Consider the following 18,215-nt stretch of genomic DNA (forward strand, 5'->3'; position numbering starts at 1 on the left):
ACCACGGCGCCAATCGCAGCCTCCCTACGGGCGAGCCACGCCCCCGGGGGCGTGCCACGGCGCCGGCAGCGCCCCCGCCCACCCCTTCCCAGCCCTGCGGCCCCACTGGCTCCCACGCGGGCCACACCCCTGAGGAATGCCCAATGAGCGACGAGCGTCGGGCCACTCCCTCACACCCCCACGCGGTGGCACTGCCCCGGCCACAGCAGCAGAGAACCGCTGCAGGTTTGGGGCTGCCAGGGGGACCCAACAGCACCCCCATGGCCCCGGCAGGCTAGGCCTAGCCCCTCCAGCCCCCCCGGGGGGGGCTGGAGGCAGCCCCAGTGCCATGGAAGGGAGGGGACATCCTCCCCAGCTTCCCCTGGGCGGGGGCAGAGTTGCCCTGGAATCCCCACCCACCGCCCCACCCAACACAGCACCGAGGGGAGCCACTGTGGGCAGGCAAAGGAGTCCTCCTCCTGGTCCAGGGGGTAGAGCACAAGCGGGAGCCCCCAGGTCCATCGCCCCCTGCCCCCAGCCGTACTCATAGACCACTCGCTGGTGAAGACAGAGATGCTTTAATGGCCCCAGGGCTGAGCCCACAGCCGCTACCCTCCCTCCCCACCACACTCAGTCGACCACCAGGCTGCTGCTGACTGCCGGCAGGAGCTCGAAGAAGCCCTGGAAGGAGAGAGGCCGTCAGAGCGGACAGGCAGGGTGGTGTGCAGTGGGGGGACAGGCAGCGGGGGCAGGAAGGGGCTCCCTGTTGGTTACCCGCGCAGCGTCATTGCACGCAGCTACTCGCAGAGAGCAGGACCGCGTCGCCATAGTAACCCATCACTGACTCAAGGCTAGCGCGGGTTGCCATAGGAACCATTTGGGGTTGGCAGTCGCCAGGGAAGGCTGGGATGCGAGGGGGGCACATCCGGAAGCAGCAGGGACCCGTGCTGCCCTGGAGGGGTGGGAAGCCTGGCGGGATGGCCGGACTCAGCCCCAAGGCGGGGGCTGGATAGGGACACGGGGATGAGGAGGTGCAGAGCAGCAGCGAAGGGACTTCAGCGCAGGAGGGGGGACAAAGGGCTCACCTTGAAGAGGGTGATGCTCTGGAGCACTCCCGAGGTGCAGCACATCTCCCGGATGGAGTGCATGGCCAGCTGCGGGCAGCCAATGTCCAGCACGCGCAGCCCCAGGCGGGAGGCCAGAATGGGGCCGATGGTGGTGCCACAGGGCATGTCGTTGCGCACCATGAACTCCTGCTCAGGGACATGGCCTCAGCAGCTCCCCATGCTGCCCCATAACTTCCCCAACGGGCCCCCAGGCCTGAAGGGAGCTAGCCTGGGACGGGGAAGCAGGACCCTCCCGGAGCCAGGGTGCAAAATCCCCCAGAGAAATGACAAGTTCCCTCCTGTTCCCATGTCTACTCCCCAAGGCAGCCCCAGAGCTGGGGCCCCAGAGCACCCGGCAGCGCAGACCTCAGCAGGGACAGACACAGTAACCGAGGGGTGGGGGTCTGGCACAGGCCCCCGATCCTGAACCCAGCAGCAGGGCCGCAGTCCAAGCTGGTATTGTTCACGGAGGGCTCGCCCAGCCCCGCTCACCTGCAAAGGGACACCCACGCGGGCCGCAATGTCCCGGATGACTGCTTCGGTGACAGCTGTGGAGGCGTAGCGCTGGTTGCTGTTCACTTTGATGACGGGGCCCTGCACAAGGGAAGGCACCGCAGGCCCGCAATTGGCACCGGGGATAGTTGGTGGCTCTGGAAACATCCGGGCCCAGGCAATGCCATCCCACCCCAACCCACCAGTCCATTCTCCCCTCCCTGGGTGATCCATGGGGAGGGAGCCAGCCCTGCCATGGGGCCAGCCCCACCCCAGAGCAGGGAAGGGCTCCAGGGCCAAGACTGTGGTCCCAAATGATTACACCAGACATGTGGCACAGCCAAATAATGCTGCAGGACAAATGTCTCCCATCTGACTGCCATTGAGTTGCACTCCGGGACTGTGCTCCAGGGAGTGGCTGGGCATTTCACAGCACTGCAGGACAGACAGACAGCACCTGTCCCAGCCCAAAGCAGAGGGCTGCCCTCACCTTGTGGAAGGCTGGACGATGATTCTCCTCGTGCTTGTCCCTGCAAAAGAGAAGCAGGAGTTTCATGCCACAGCCTGCCCTCCCTGCCGCAACAAGGGCTGTTCTGCCTGTATGTCCTGGGGAATGACAGGGATACATCCCCGCAGCCGGCAGGGCAGGCTGCCCTGGCCTGTGGCACTGCTCAGACTACTCACACGTAGTTAGGGTGCACAGCATGGGCCATATCGGCGCTGATCATGTAGGACTTGGCTATGGCCTCCTCAAAGGCTGTCAGGTTTTGCAGCGATGCTGAGATCCGGCGCAGCACCAGCTCCGTCAGCAAGGACTCTGCACCCTGTGCACTCTCTGACCCTACCTGCCAAGGACCACCATCAGCACGATCTACACACCATAACCCCCTGGGACCCCAGGAGCTGGCTGAGTGACGGGGGGCTCCCCAAAGCCAGCAGGGCAGCTTCCAACCACACCAATGCTTCCCACTCCCTGCCTGGGCCATGCTCCATGGGTGGTAAGCAACCCCTCTCCTTGCCCTGCTGGGGCCTGGGATCTGTCTCCTGCTAGGCACGGCTGAGGGAGAGCAAAGGACATGGAGCCCCTCCCTGAGCCAGCCACCCCACAGCTGTGCCCCTCGCTCACCTCTTCGTTGTCATAGAGTGCGACAAGACGCACGTTAGGCTCCTGGGAGAGGGAGGAGGGTGCTGCACAGGAGTCAATCAAAGCCTGCAGGGTTAGAGGAGAAAGGACACCAGCTTGAGTGCCACCCCATCCCAGGAAGCTCAGCACTGAGCCGGCAGGAACTTCCCCCAGGAGAGCCCAGAGCACCCAGGAAGGGAGCTGTGGGCACATACTTGCCCAGCGAGAGCGGGAGTCACCACTGGGAGCTGTTGGGAATCCCACACACCCAGCAAAGAGGACAGCCCTCGTCCAACCTCAGATCCTCCAACAAGCCAGATCCACCCCACAGGAACCCACCTCCCTGCAGAGCCTCAGGCCAGCCCACGGCCCCGCTAAGCTGAGCTGGGGTGCACAGGAGCCATGCTGCGGCCTCTAGGCTCCTTTCCCCCTCCTGCTCACCTGCAGGGCGCAGTAGCAGCTGTGCAGGTTGTCCAGGCGTGGGGAGAAGATGAACTCGTCAAAGGCACCACCCAGTGTCTGCAGGCAGAGAGCCAAGAGGAGAAGGGCACAGGGTCAACAAAAAGTACCTGCCACTGGGTCCCTATTCCAGTCCCTTCATCTCTGCCCCTCAGGAGCTGCCTCCTCTCATTCCGCTCAGCTCCCAGCCCTGGCACGCCCCAGGCAGAGGAAGCGTGCTGTGTAAAACCTGTGCAGTGCCAGCCCGCAGGCTGTGTGCAGGCAGAGGGAGGCTCCCACCCTTACTCACCGCTGGCTGCGTATCCGCCAGGCATAGTTCCAGCTCCACAATCTGCTCTGGTTTCACCCCCAGCTGGGGGCAGAGCAAGGAAAGCAGGACAGGGCTGTGCCGCTCTGCCTGGGAAGAAAGCAGAGCTGTGGGCAGGGCAGGCAGTGGATGGCAGGGGAAGCTTCCTGTGTCCCCTGGCAGAGCCATCCCACACCCCACTCATGTTGGCATGGTCCTCCCTCCTACTAACACATCCTTTGTTCAAGCTCCCAGCTCACACAGGTCAGAAGGGCCATCTGCAGGGCACAGCAAGGGGCTCTCTGTCCCCTTTGCAATTCCCCTTCCCTGCCCTGCCTCCCCAGGAAGACTGTGACAGCTTTACAGGGGCTGCACCCACTTCTGTAATGATGGCTGCAGACCAGGGTGGGAACAGTGGGATAGCTGAACAGATGTGTCGTGTACACAGCTCCAGGGCAGAGAGGAAGGTTACCAGCAGTCCATGGGGAGAAGGGGAAGGGAAACTTGCTGGTAGGTCCCTATGGACTGGAAATCAAAGGTGACAAGCATGAGGTCCTAGCAAACACCCCTGCTAGTCCATGGCATAGGGCTCACCTGGGCTGCAGCATTGCAAGGTGTAGCCTCCATGAGCACCTCCTTTTCCAGCTCCTCCTGCACAGCAGTGGCCAGAATGGGAACCCTGTGGGGAGACGGTGCCGTTAGCTCCCAGGGCTTTGCTCACCTCTCCTGCTTGGGTCACACACAACCAATCCCGCCTGGGGTGCCTGCCTTCCTCCTCCAGGGAGCAACTGCCATGCTGAACAGAGCAAGGACACACAACATTTTGAGCACAGATCTGTTGTGCCACCTCAGGACACCCCAGTGTCCTTTCCCAAGTCCCAGGCTTGGAAGCATCTCCTGGGAGGACTCTGTGGGGCTAAGAAAAGCCATTGCAGGCCTCCCCACTGCAATGTGCAGCTGCCAAAGGGAGAGGGCTGAGGCTGGGCACTGCTCCACCTGGGTCCCAGCCCTGCCGAGGGCTGGCCAGGGGTTGGGGTCGAGCCAGGCCTTACAGGTGGTGCTCAGTGTTGGGCCCGAAGTTCTCATTGATGCTACGCTGCAGATGGATGGCCAGGTGGGGAATGCGGAGGATGGGCCGCTCCACACGTACCAGGCGCTGCTCCAGGCGCCCTGAGGCCGGGTCCTGAAACACAAAGAGGACTTCTGGGGCCAGGCCTGCAGGGCTGAGAGGTTGCAGCAGGTCCCACTCTAGGTGGGAGTCATGGACCCAGAGCCAGCGGCACAAAACCAGCCCACAGTGCCTACCCCAAATCAGGCTCACCTTTATGATCACCCTCCCAGCCACGGTGAGGTCACGATCAAACCAGGTGTTCCAGATGCCCCCTCCATAGGTCTCCACGCCAACCTGCACCACGCCCACCTGTCCCCGCTTGGAGCGCCGCTTCACCTGGGCGAAAGCAGAGGTGTCACTGCCGGCACCGCAAAGCCCCGGGGGAGCGGGCAGAGCACACCCAGGGTCCAAACGCTGATCCTGTCAGCGCAGGGTGTGTGAGGTGCTTTGTACAGCAGGGGACACACAGGCAGCAGCAGCGGGTGGAGCAATGCAGGGGGTCAGCACGGGACGCTCCGGGTGGCAGATTTGGGAGGGGTAGGGACCCGGCCACGGTGCTGTGGGGCACAGGGCGTAGTTTTCGCTTGTGGTGTGCAACCGGAGGGCACGGGAGGAGGCTCCGGCCCCGGGGGAAGGCAGCCGGCTGGCCAGCCTTACCCTGAGGCAGGGGCTGTCGGTGTGGGCGCCCAGCAGGCTGAACCCATTCCCGGGCTGGAACTGGCCGCCGACGGCGAAGGCGATGAGGGTGGAGTAGTTCCTGGTAACGAAGTACTGGCGGCAGAGGGGCGGGGGTGGGTGAGGGCCGGCCGCCCCCCGGCCTCCCCGCCGCCCCGGCCCCGGCGCCCCACCTTCTGCGCCGGCCGCAGCTCCCAGTGGTCCGTCTCCTTCAGCTCCTGGAAGCCGGCCTGCAGCAGCCGGCTGCGGCACTCGGCCACCGCTGCGGGGGGAAAAGCCGTCAGGGGGCCGCGCCGAGGGGACGGGGCAGGGGCGGGGCAAGGGGCGCCGGGCGGCTTCTCACCGTGGAAGGGCGAGGGGCTCCGGTTCACGAACTTCACCAACTCCTGCGCCGCCGCCTGCGCGGCCTGCTTCGAGCCCTGCGCCGCCGCCTGCGGGCACCACCGTTACCGAACAGCGCCGGCACCGTCCACACCCGGGCCGGGCCGCCCTCGTGGGCGGGGGATCCCCCCCCCGCGGGACCGGGGATCCCCCCCCCCGGCCGCGGGCAGGACCCGACCCCCGCCCCGTGCCCGTGCCCGCGCCCGCGCCCGCGCCCGCCCGGTACCTGCATGGCCGCCGCCGCCTCGCCGCCACGCCCCGCGCGCCCCCTGCTGGCGCGGAGGAACGCGGCATGGGGCCCGACAGGGTGCGCCCCGCACTATGCACCCAGCACCCCGCGCCCAGCACTTTGCACCCAGCATCCAGCGCTTTGCACCCCGCACCCTGCACCCAGCAACCGTCCCCGCGCTGCCCGGGGGTGCAAGTGCACAAGGGAACACACATGCTTCCCAAAGGCTGGGTGCCTTTGGGGTGAGTCGCTGGTGAAGCCAAGCTACAGCCTCCCCCCCCCCCCCCATCACTGCTGCTCCCCCACCCTGGCACTGGCCAGCCTTCACAGAAAACAAGGCACAAGCCCTTGGTGCCATGTTGGGAACCAACGTCCCTAAGTGACAGTGATGCACAGGCAGGTGCTGGGAGTTGGCACGGTGGCAGGGCAGCACCCCAGCTTCCTGCCAGCCCCGGTGGGGGTACGGCCTGGGCACATCTAGGGGAAAGGACCCCTGGGCCTCGCACATATCAGGGTGGCTCTTGTCCTTGGCTGGGTCCTCTGCATGGCTGGGTGCGGCAGTGGGGTTTTGGGTTTCCATCAGCGCTTGTGCATCATTTCCCAGCAGGATCCTGTGTCTTCCCGGAGATGGGTGTGCGGCCTTAGGAGGGACGTGGAGGCCTGTGAACACTGCATGGGGCCCAGGTGCTCCGTGCCAGCCGGATTCCCAGCTCGTGAGTCACCAGGGTGGGCACCCTGTTAGTCAGAGACTGTCTGTGTCCAGGGGACTGGAAACTGGCGGTCCTGTTGTCCCTGACCCTGGGACCTGCTGTGCTGGGAGCTCATGACAGCTCTGGATTTATGCTCCCAGCCCCCAGCACCTGCCTCTCCCCCCCCCAAAATGGAACAAGCACCCCCACCACCTGGCACCCCACAAGCAGACAGCTGGAGGGTCTCCATGTCAACCACAGCAAAACACAGGGCCAGTGCCCTGCCGAGGTGGGAGCAGGCTGGGAGCAGACACCCAGCACCCCAGCCAGGACCTGGGCTACGTGTGCCCTCTGCCCTGCACCCTCCTGCTGAAGGAATGTGGGTGCTAGGCAACCATTCCCCCCCCCGCCCCCCGGCTCCTCCTGCCAGCATCAATCCCCACTACTGCAGGCACTCAGCTCAGGGCCAGGGGCTGCCTGGTGGCCCCCAGGCCATGCCTGGAGGACCATGGCCCCCCACGCTGGTGGCTGTCCAGAGTGGGTGGTTACCCAGTGCATGAGGGTGTCCAGGGCAGACGGGTCCCAGGGGGATGGGTGCAGGGGCGGGGGGTGCAGGGACCTGGGGTGGCCGGAGCAGTGGGTGAGTGGCAGGGCCGGGTGTGGCCCTTGCCCAGCCCTGCAGGCGCGAGCAAAGGGCAGCGCCTTGGCATGCTGCAGCTATTCCCGGAGCAGCGGGGCTTCCAGAAAAAGCTCCCGCTGGCTATTTCCGGGTGGGCTCTGACTCACCCCTGGCTGGATGCCAGGGGCTGCACAGCACCTGCCGTGGCTGCCCCCCACCCAATCACCATGCTCCTGGGAAGGCACTGCTCCTGTCCCCATCTCTCTCTGCCCCATGGACCCCCAGTCCTGCAGGGACCCCCAGGCAGCCCCCCAAAACCAGTGCCAGCTCCTCCTCGGGGTGCTTGCACCCTGCTGCTGGGCTCATGCGTATGCCCAGGGGTGCCTGGCAGGGGCAGAACCGGTGGGGACAAGGCACCGTGCCCTTTCCCACCTCCCCTGGCACCCCAGAGTGGGATGCCGTGCAGGCTTTGCTCTGGGAAGCGTTCCCTGGGGCAGTGAGTGGCTCTGTGGATGGGCAGCTGGAGCCTAGTCCTGCTGGAAGGGGTTAATGGAGAGATGGCCCAGGACAGAGCCTGTAAACACACGCGGAGCTCCAGGAAGTGCCGCCCCCTTCTCCTGCTGCCTGCCAGGCTGCCTGGACCCTCTCCCTGTCCGCCCTGCCAGGATGAGTGCAGGGATGGCACCCGTTGAGGCAGTACCCCCCATCCTGGCCCACGCATCTGAGCATGGGAAAGTGAAATCACTGCCCAGGCATTGCTGGAGGCTGAGCAAATGGCCACCATGCCTTACATGAGCCGCCAGTGATGCAGCGGGTAACTGCTACCTCATCTCACTGGCATGGATGATGCTATCGAGGCCTGTGGGAGGGCAGACAACCCAGCATCCTCACAGACCACGAGGGTGGCCAGCCATCCCTACATCCACGTGGGCCACGAGGGCAGATGGGTACCCCCAGCATCCCCATGGCCACTGGGGCAGGTGAACATCCCCAGCATCCCCACGGACAACAGGGCTAGCTGGAGATGAGGGGACAGGTATATGCCTTGAGCATCCACACAGACACGGAGGTCTTCTCAAGCACCTATATGGCCCTGGGGCAAAAGGTCACCCCCAGCATCCTCGTGGACTGTGGAGGTAACAACTTACCCCAAGGACCTACATAGACCCAGGGAGGCAAGCAAACACCCCCCAGCATCCATACAGGTTAGAAGGGATCACTGGACACGCCTGGCATCCACACATGCTATGCCAGCATCCCTGTGCCATTTGGAGACAGGCCATCGTCCCCGGCATCCCCATCACCTGGGGACACAGGGGTGGGGACCAGGGACAGACAGACAGGCTGTGCACCCATGCTGCTGGCCCCAAGCTATGAGGTGGGTGAAGGCATGAGGGCAGCTAAGGTGAGCAGCGGGCAGGGGGCTGCAGCCTGCAGGGCATCCACCAGCTCCTGGGACCCTGGTGGGCTGGGCTGGGCCACAGTCCATGCAGGGAAGGAGAACCATCTCCTATTTAGACAATAGCACGTGCCCTGGGTCTGTCAGCGCCGGGGAATGGGCTGTATGGTACTTCCCTCTTAGGATAAAGGCGCCTGGAAGGCTCATGGCTGTAAAAGGAGCGGGATGGAAGGAGACGGCCGGGGGCCAGGAGGGAGGGGGATGGACACCCTTGCTGCTTCATTCCCATCCCTTCACTCACCCCTGAGTCAGGGCCAGGCGTGAGGGGGGCACGGGGGCCCCGGTAGCAGGGTATGAGTCTGAGGAGGGGCTGGCACCCCATCCCCACATCCTGCCTGCTGCAAGCCCCGCGATGCCCTCAGCCCAGGGAGGCTGTGCCTGGCTCTCCGGGCAGCATAAATCCTGGGGGAGCAGTGGGGAGGGAGGACGCGGGAGGAGGGGCAGCTGTGGGATGCAGCTGGCTTTGCTCATGGGGATGTCATGACCAGAGGGAGTTGGTTGATGTTCCAGATCCTGATGCCTTCCCAGCAGCAGCCTCGTCCCAGGGCCTGGCGGGAACTGGGGCTGGGCCAGCATGGGGGCTCGGGGGCTGATTCCCAGGCTCTGCAGGTCTGGGTCAGCGTGGCCTGGGATGGAGCTGCAGGGAGGCTGGATGGGGCTGGGCAGGACGGGAGGCACCCCTGCATCACTGCTCTCTGCAGCCTCCTTGTTTTTTGCAGCCCCTGGGGCTTCAGCTTGCACAGACTGTTTGGGGCCATGTCCCTGGGATGGGACTTTGGCAGGGTCCCTGGGTTCTGCTCTGACCCCCCTGCTTCCTGTGCTGCCGGTTCCCGCATGCAGACGGGGCTTTCCTAAGAGGCTGCAGAAAGCCCAAGGCATCCGTCTGCCCTCTGCCAGACATGGGGCCCCTGCTCACACAGAGACATCCTGAAAGGCTGTCACGGCAGCTGAGGAAAGGCCACTTCAACCAGTTTATCCTAGAGCAGGGTCAGGAGGATGCTCCTGGTTAACCCCTCTGAGCCTTTTCCCCTCCTAGCGGCAGTGACCAAGAGTCCATTTCCCCTCCCTGGGGCACCCCAACCCTGCACCTCCCTGCTCTGTGGGATGGGGACAAGGGCTCTCCAGGCCTTGTGGTGGGTGTGTGTGTTTGCATCACTGCAGCCCTACCTGAAGTGCCAGGGCAGGGTGCCAAGAATTACTGGACACGCAGCCCCTGGGGGGCCCAATCTCCCCACACCCCAGCCAGCAAGATGGAGTCATGGGAGGGGGATGGCTGAACAGTATGGCTGGCACTGCGCTGGCCCAGACCCCTGGGGTCCTCCATGCTGGAGTGGGGACCCACCTGCCCTTCTGCACCCCAGCCAAGGGCTGGCATGCCACTCTGCTGGCACTCATGGGGCAGGCAGGGCACACGTGCAGGGCTCAGGGATGCAGAGGGCGTGCTCAGAGCAGGGCCAGGAGGAGGAAGGATGCTGTCTGTTTTTCCATCTTCTCCCCCTCCACACACCCCCAACTCCCTCCTTCCTTCCATCCTCCCCCCTGCACTGGGATGAAACAACCTCATCTGGAAATACCTTCCCTTTTAAAGGCAGGCTCCACCAGGCAGTGTGCACCCTCCAGGAAGCTGCTGCATTACGCTGCGTCTAGGCAGCTGGGAAGGGCTCCATGGATGGGGGCTTGTGGAGGGCAGCCTGGATGCATGGCATCAAGCCTCTTCCCACCTGCACGGCCATGGGGACCAGTCCTTTGCTGGCCCCCCAGGTGGCTGGGAGGGGGGGGTGGCAGAAAGCAGGCAGGAGTGCCTCCCAGAGCTGGGGGAGTTGAGGATGATGCCATGACCAAGCCCAAGCCTTTGCAGTGCTGATGCTGCCACGGGCAAGCCCTGGCACCTCGGCATCTGTGTTACAGCCGGGGTGGGTAGCCAGGAGGTTCGTGGCTGGGCAGTGCTGAGTGCTGCTCCTGCTGCTGAGTCACCCAGTGCCCGGTGGCACAGCGGTCCCCTCTGCCAGGGCCTCCAGGGACAGAGGCGCTGGGTCTGTGCCAGCTGATGTCAGCCAAAACAGCCCAGCTTGGGCAGGGCTGGGGATCACCAGGTGTGCTGGGGGGCCTGTGGAGGAGAGGGTGCTGCCCAGGCAAGGGGGACCCCCTCAGGGGAACAGTACTGGGGGCCCCAGTACAACCCCCCTCCATCAGAATATCCTCTTTAGCTGGCATGGGTTTGTGTGTGGCCCCAGGGCACCTGCCCTGGCCCACTGCCTGTCTAGGAGGTGGGAAGCTGCGGTGGGGGTCCTGGGGTATTCCCCATTCTGGGAAGGTTTGGGGAGCTGAGTTGGGCTTTCTGCTCCCCAAAGTACGGCCTAGCCAAGGGGAGGCTGAAGAGACAAGGCAGAGGGGACCTTGTCCTGCTCTTGGGGTGATGAGGACCAGGGAGAGGCTGGGGCTGCTCTGGGCAGGGTCTCCATCCAGCCATGCTCTCTGTACGCCTGGCACAAGAAGAGTTAACAGGGTGCCTCCCCCGGCTATAAATACCACGTATGTCCCACGCATATGAGCTCGGGAGGCTATTTTGGTTGGGTGCCTGCTGCTTCGGGAATGTACCGGAGTGAGGACCTGGGGGGTGACGTCACTGGAACCGCTCTGGACCCAGCAGCTGCTTGGGGTCACTCAGCAGCACCCTGAAAATGCCCAGCCCTGGGCCAGCGCTCAGTCCCCTGTATTGGAAAGGGGTGGTGGGTCAGCACAAGCACACTCAGGGCGGGGGTCACCCCACATCACCCCCTCCCCGGGCCCTCCCTTGCCCCCTCTCTGGGTGGGGGGGCTGGAGTCTAGCCCCGCATGGAGAGCTGAGCCCAGTGCTCTTGCCATGGGGTGGGTCAAGGCACCATCGGGGGCATTTTGGGGTGCTCAAGGTCAATTTGGGGACCATGGCCATTGGGCATGAGTCTGGCTCAAGGAGAGGCAAGAGAGGGTGTGAAGGGCTGTGTCCCCTTCTTTCCCCCCCTTGGCGTCAGCCCAGAGTGTCTGTCTGTCCAGGCGCCCCATGGACAGGGCAGTGTGGTGGGGACCAGGGGACAGGCTGATACAGTTGGCTGAGACCAGTGGGGTCTGGGGGTGCCCAGGGTTCCACAGGCATCGTTGTCATCCACCTGGGGGTCCGCAGCCTGGCGGTGCGGGCAGGTGAGGGGTGGTGGGCGGGGGCTGGTGTCTGTCCCCCTTGCGCAGCAGCATCCCCCAGCTGCCCGGCAGCAGGAGGGGCGGGTGATGTCAGCAGGATACAAATAGCGGTGGCGCGGGTCCCCTCCCGACGCCTCTCCGAGCTGCCGGCTGCTCGCCAGCTCCGCTGCCTCTGCTCCCTGCTCCGGCCTCGCCGCCCCACGCCGCCGCCATGAGCCAGTCCTACTCCTCCAGCCAGCGGGTCTCTTCCTACCGCCGCACCTTTGGCGGCGCCTCCCCGGTCTTCTCCCGCGCCTCCTTTGGGGGCAAGGGCAGCAGCGGCAGCTCTGTCACCTCCCGTGTCTACCAGGTGTCCCGCACCTCAGCTGTCCCCAGCCTGTCCAGCTTCCGCACCACCCGTGTGACGCCCCTGCGCTCCTACCAAAGCTCCTACCAAGGTGCCGGTGAGCTGCTGGACTTCAGCCTGGCCGATGCCATGAACCAGGAGTTCCTCCAGACCCGCACTAATGAGAAAGTGGAGCTGCAGGAGCTCAATGACCGCTTTGCCAACTACATCGAGAAGGTGCGCTTCTTGGAGCAGCAGAATGCCCTCATGGTGGCCGAGGTGAACCGCCTGCGGGGCAAGGAGCCCACCCGCGTGGCTGAGATGTACGAGGAGGAGCTGCGGGAACTCCGGCGCCAGGTGGACCTGCTCACCAGTCAGCGGGCTCGTGTCGAAGTTGAGCGTGACAACCTGCTTGATGACCTGCAGAAGCTCAAGCAAAGGTGAGGAGGTGCCCCAGCGTGTCTCTGTGGGCATCTATCCCTGCATCTCCATCCCTAGGGATGGGCAGTGGCAGACCTTGCCCTGGCAGCCCCTAGGGTACTCACTGCCATCCTTGTGACCCATGCTCAGACCCCATCGTGGCCCTGCTCCTTCATCCCCCTCACCCTGTCCCCTGGGGCGGGAGAGCACCCCGGCCATGCCTTTTGCTGCCTGCACCCACCTGTAGGGCACTTTGCAGGGTGCCAGGTCCTGGCTTGGTGGCTATGAGTTTTTGGAGGGATAAGGGCACCCATGACCCGCTACACCAGTGCTGGGTGCTCCCCAACCCACGTCATGGGGCAGGCAGGGGGAGCTGGCCCAGTGGCAGGGAGAGGGAGGTACCCACAGCCTGGGCATCTCAGCAGGGCACTCTGCATAGCAGCTGCCAGCCCTTGCCAGGAGCCCAGGCAGCCCCCAATGGGCAGGATGGCTCCAGCAGCAGGGGTGTCCCCCACACCCTCCCTTGCAGCAGGTCCGAGGCTGGGCTGTGATGCCACAGGACCCCCAGAGCTGGGGAATTGGAGTGCCCCCCCCCGGGTCCCCATCCTGCTCACACCAAGGAGAGTTGGCCAGCCCATGAGTGCACTGAGCCCTGTGGGATGGACAGACGTACAGAGCCAGCCAGGCAGACGGAAGTGGGAGGCGAGGGGAGGATGACCCAGGTGGGGGGTGCTCCACCAGCTCCAGAGGCGAAGGAGGGAGGGGAGGAAGCCCACGAACTTCCCCAGGCCAGGGATGCTCCAGGCACGGTGCCCTGGGAGCAGCGGGGACCCCACAAGGATGCCGTAGGCCTGGCTGGTGGCAGGGAGGGGGCTGGGGCCAGTGGGAAATAGCCACAGGGGTGGCCAGGCTGACTGACCCCCAGGGAGTGACCAGCGTGGGGGCACTGGGCAGCAGGGTTCGATGCTCAGTGGGAGCTGCTTGTTCTGATGCTGGTCTGTGCCTTCTGTCCTGGCCTCTGTGCCCCAAGGATGTCCAGTCCCCATCTCCTGGGGGTGACAGCCTGCTGCCTCCCCCTCACAGCCCCAGCCTCTGCCCCAGATGGCCAATGCTGGGGTGCTGGTGGGGCAGAGTCCCTGATGCTGGGAGGCTGGGGGTAGCAGCATGGAGGACCCCTGAATGTCAAGGCAGGAGCAGGGTGCAGAACAAATGGGTGTCAGGTTCCTGTCACCTTGTGTGCCAGCACTGGCCGGGCACCTCTGTCTCCTCCCCGCTGCCTTCCCCCTGACCGGCAGCCTGTGGCACTGCCCTCTCCCCTGGCACAGTCTGGCTCCCCAGCCCTGACCTTGGGCTCACTCCCCAGCAGTCCCCCCTGCATAGCGCCGTCCCACAGCATTGCTGAGACCTGCCTGTCTTCCTGCTGTCCCCAGGACAGTTCAGCTGGTGGCCATCTCTTGGGCCCCTGTGCCGGATCCTGCATCCTGTCCCCCCGGCTGCTGGCCACTCTCCCCTATAAGGGCCGGGGCAGCGTGCGTGGCACCGAGCTGACCTCATGCCTTTGTGCTCTCTCTGGCGTTGACTATAATAGGGAATGGGAGGAAGAGCCCCTGGCCCCCCGCCAGCCCTCCCGCCACCCGCTGGGAATGCAGGACAACCCACCGTCTTTCCACCGGGCCACGCTGGGCTCAGGGATGGTGAGGGGAGACATCACTGCTGGGGGATGCGTCTCCCTCCTAGTGCCCCTGACCCCCCCTCTCTGCCCCCAGGCTGCAAGAGGAGATCCAGCTGAAGGAGGAGGCTGAGAACAACCTGGCTGCTTTCAGAGCCGTGAGTACCTGTTCCCTCTATGCGGTGTGGTACCCCTGCCTCCCCTCCCACCCCCATCTACCTCTGGCAGCCCGGCCCCAGCACTGGGGCATGGCTCTGGGCACAGCTTTTCACCCTCCAGCCTGAACACATGGTCCCTGCGCTCCACCCATGCCCCCAGGGCCATTCCCCCCGCTGCTACCCCTCACTCTGTCCCCCCCCAGGACGTGGATGCAGCCACGCTGGCACGCATTGACCTGGAAAGACGCATCGAGTCCCTGCAGGAGGAGATCGCCTTCCTCAAGAAGGTGCATGAAGAGGTAGGTTGGGGGCAGCCCCATTTCCCGCAGGCACCCAGGGGGCTGGGGGATGGTGCAGGTGCCCTGAGGTGTCACCTTGTCCCTCCAGGAAATCCGGGAACTGCAGGCTCAGCTGCAGGAGCAGCACATCCAGGTGGAGATGGACATCTCCAAACCCGACCTGACGGCTGCGCTGCGGGACATCCGCGCCCAGTATGAGAACATTGCTGCCAAGAACATCGCCGAGGCTGAGGAGTGGTACAAGTCCAAGGTGTGGGAGCTGGTGGGCTCCGGGATGGCCCTGGTGCAGTGGCTCCTGGCCATCCTGGTGGCCATGCTCACTGACCCTGGTCTCTCCCCAGGTGTCTGACCTGACACAGGCAGCCAACAAGAACAACGACGCGCTGCGGCAGGCAAAACAGGAGATGCTGGAGTACCGGCACCAGATCCAGTCCTACACCTGCGAGATTGATGCCCTCAAGGGCACGGTGAGCCATGGGCATCATTGGGGAGACCCTGAGCTGCCCTGCAAGGACCTGCTACTCCAGGGCTGCTTGGAGACCTCTGGGACATATCTGGGGTGGGGAGCTCTTCCCAGCTCCCCAAGTTGCTGCCGTCAGGGGACTTGTCCCTCAGATTTGGGCTCTGCCTCTCTGAGCAGCAGTCTGGGCCTCTGTGAGGTGTTTTGGCAGAGCTCTGGGGTCAAGCACATATTGCAAAAGGTGCCTCCGCCCAGGGGGAGGCTCCAGGCAGGCTGGCGCAGAACTCGGGGTGTCTGGTTGCAGGCTGGGAAGGTGGTTTCAAACAAACAAGGCACAACAGTCCTGCTCTGGCATGGTCACAGCACAGGAGCCAGCCAGCAGTGACCAGTTTGGCAATGCCACCCATGGGCAGCCATCCGGTGCTCCTGCACCTCTCTGTGGCCTCCCGCTGGGGTACAATGGCTTTGCTGGGGGGCTTGGTGTTGCCCATCACCTGCCCAGCTTACCCCTGCCAGACCCTGCTGCCCAGTGCTGGGCAGACAGAGGGTCATGGCCACCCATCATGGCCCCACATCAGCTGGACCCAGCCCAGGGCTGTCCACAGCTGTCCCCAGATCCCTGGCTCACCCCTAGGACCCCCAGGTCCCACCCCAGGTGCACCCTGGCCCTCTGGGTCTCCCCCATCACTGAACCCCTCTGTCCCCCAGAACGACTCACTAGTGCGCCAGATGCGGGAGATGGAGGAGCGCTTTGCAGGGGAGGCTGGTGGGTACCAGGACACCATTGCCCGTCTGGAGGAGGAGATCCGGCACCTGAAGGACGAGATGGCCCGGCACCTGCGTGAGTACCAGGACCTGCTCAACGTCAAGATGGCCTTGGACGTGGAGATCGCCACATACCGCAAGCTGCTGGAGGGCGAGGAGAACCGGTGAGCAGCAGAGGGGGCAGGACAAGGTGGGGGGACCAGAAGGGTCAGCTGTTTTTTGGGTCTCCCACCTGATGAGCAGCTGTCTGAGGGCTGGGGCTGGCTGGCACTGAGCTCTCCCCTCTGTGTCCCCGCAGGATCAGCATCCCCATGCACCAGACCTTCGCCTCTGCACTCAATTTCCGAGGTGAGCATTGCCCCATGAGGAGGGGGGCCTGGGATGAGTCCCTGGGGGTCCCCAGCATGGGGCAAATCTCCCTCCTGGGGGTCTGCAGCCAGGCTGACAGGTTGGGGACCCACAGGTGCCACATGGAGCTCCTGGTGTGGGGGCACTTGGTTGGGTGTTGCCATGAGCTGAGAGGGTGTAAGCCAGGGCTCCTGAAGCCCCTCAGTGGCCCCAGCCCTGCTACTGTGTCCCCATACCACATGTCCCCATGGTCCCATCCCCTGTGTCCTCACGCCCACAGAGACCAGCCCAGAGCAGCGTGGCTCCGAGGTGCACACCAAAAAGACCGTGATGATCAAAACCATCGAAACCCGTGATGGGGAGGTGAGTGCAGAGCAGCACTGGGCAGTTGGGTGGGAAGGCAGGGGGGCTGAGCACAGCACCTGTCCCCGTGCTTGGGGCTCCAGTGCTGGCTTGGCATGGTGTCTCACAGTACCTCTCTCCTGGCAGGTGGTGAGCGAGGCAACCCAGCAGCAGCATGAAGTGCTGTAGAGGAGGCTGCTCTGACAGCCCACCGGCACCTTCTGTCCCTGCCTCCGTCCCGCCGCCAAGCCCTCTTCCTGTCCCCCAACCTGCCCCCTGGTGCTCCCCCGGCACAGCTGCCTCCGTGCCCCCAGCAACCCCTGGGCTCTCTCCTTCGGCTTCAAAAGGCTCGCTCTGCTTTTGCAGCTTCGCAGCAGCAACGCCAGTGTCAGGATCAGGCCCGGGCCTGGGGGGGGGTGGCGGCAGGAGGGAGGGAGGGGACAGGGAGGAGGGGCTGGGGGGAGCAGGTGGTGGCCTGGGCTAGCTCTCCAGGGAGCTGGACGGTCCCAGCAGCAGGTTCTGGATCCCCCACAGACCCCTCCCCGTGCCGGGCATGGGCTTGGAGGTCATCCTGCAGGAGCGGGGACCTGTCCTCTGCAGCTGGCACTTCTCTGGGTGCATGGCGGTGATTCCAGGGATGGGGAGAAGTGGGGTCCGGGCTAAGCCCCCTATTCTCCGTCCGGCTCGGAGCCAGGGTGCTCCCAACCTGCGCGTCCCCCCCAGCCCAGGGGGGCTGGGGCCCTGCATTCCCCCTGCCTGAGAGGCAGCCCTGTGGGGCAGAGGAGGGCAGTGCCCACCCCCCATCCCCCATCGTGGGGACCCCCAGCAGCAGGACGCTGCGCAGGGCCAGGCTCGTGAGCCGAGAGGGTACCTGTAGGTGGACACAGGAGAGAGGAGGAGTGAGTGAGTGGGAGAGAGGGGGGAGAGAAGAAGAGGAGCCGGAGAGAGGCCCGGGGGCCAGGGCAGGCGTCCCCACCCCTTGCCCCACTGCATCCCCACCCCACTGCATCCACATGACTCTTCAGGTGGCTGAAATAAACAGCGGAGCATCACCCCTTCCTCCTGGTGCATCTCTGGGGCAGGGATGGGATGGAGTGGCGGGAAGGTGGCACCTGGGGGTGGCATCACATGGACCCCCATGGTTGGGCTGGGTGGATAGGGGGGCCAGCGTCCCCCTGAGCCATCACTTCCCCAGGATGCTGGGCCCCCCAGAACATGTGTGTCACACTGAAGGTGCCCCAGAGCATTTTGCTGCCTGTGGTGGTGGGTTTCCCAGTTGCACCGGGTGGGGGAGCTCTGCTGGGACTGGGGACAGTGGCAGCCGAGCCCTGAGCAGGTTTGGAGGGGCTCTGGTTTACTGTCCCCTGTCCCCCCCATACTCTGAGAGCCTCACATCATGGCTCAGTGGCTCTCACCCCCACAGCTGCCCCCTTTCCGCCCTCACCCAGGGCAGCTCTGCCCCTAACCCACACGTGCCTGGGACGTCTCCAAGCCCCACCCATTGCCACTGACCTGCAAGCAGAGCACCCCTCATCCCAAATCTACCTCCTCCCCATCAACCTGCAGGCATCAGCCCCTCCACCCCATGCATGCCTGCCCCACCCCGGGCTCAACCTTCTGGCTCAATCTGCCCCCTATGCCCTCTCC

General features: G+C 64.7%; 2 protein-coding genes across 4 annotated transcripts; one reads left to right on the forward strand and one right to left on the reverse strand.

The window, feature by feature from the left end:
- Positions 1-543: 543 nt before the first annotated feature.
- On the reverse strand, positions 544-5,934 carry DNPEP (aspartyl aminopeptidase). Of its 3 annotated transcripts, none has more exons than XM_064451420.1 (15): positions 5,839-5,933; positions 5,575-5,662; positions 5,405-5,493; positions 5,214-5,327; positions 4,767-4,892; positions 4,498-4,628; positions 4,040-4,124; positions 3,449-3,556; positions 3,142-3,219; positions 2,704-2,787; positions 2,262-2,422; positions 2,068-2,107; positions 1,578-1,679; positions 1,065-1,232; positions 544-660 (listed from the first exon to the last, which is right to left on the reverse strand). In XM_064451420.1, exons 1-15 carry the CDS (start codon positions 5,842-5,844, stop codon positions 610-612), a joined length of 1,431 nt encoding a protein of 476 aa, XP_064307490.1. In that variant the 5' UTR covers positions 5,845-5,933; the 3' UTR covers positions 544-609. The 3 variants fall into 3 exon arrangements, with proteins under 3 accessions (XP_064307490.1, XP_064307492.1, XP_064307491.1); XM_064451421.1 differs by lacking the exon at positions 544-660 and adding an exon at positions 677-984; XM_064451422.1 differs by lacking the exon at positions 1,065-1,232 and having other exon boundaries at positions 5,839-5,934.
- Positions 5,935-11,903: 5,969 nt separating this feature from the next.
- On the forward strand, positions 11,904-17,620 carry DES (desmin). The gene is made up of 9 exons (XM_064451413.1): positions 11,904-12,547; positions 14,294-14,354; positions 14,558-14,653; positions 14,742-14,903; positions 14,995-15,120; positions 15,822-16,042; positions 16,177-16,226; positions 16,507-16,589; positions 16,716-17,620. Exons 1-9 carry the CDS (start codon positions 11,994-11,996, stop codon positions 16,755-16,757), a joined length of 1,395 nt encoding a protein of 464 aa, XP_064307483.1. The 5' UTR covers positions 11,904-11,993; the 3' UTR covers positions 16,758-17,620.
- The last annotated feature ends 595 nt before the right edge of the window (positions 17,621-18,215 follow it).

This window comes from Phalacrocorax carbo, chromosome 5 (genome assembly GCF_963921805.1).
Source record: "Phalacrocorax carbo chromosome 5, bPhaCar2.1, whole genome shotgun sequence".
Lineage (NCBI taxonomy): Eukaryota > Metazoa > Chordata > Aves > Suliformes > Phalacrocoracidae > Phalacrocorax > Phalacrocorax carbo.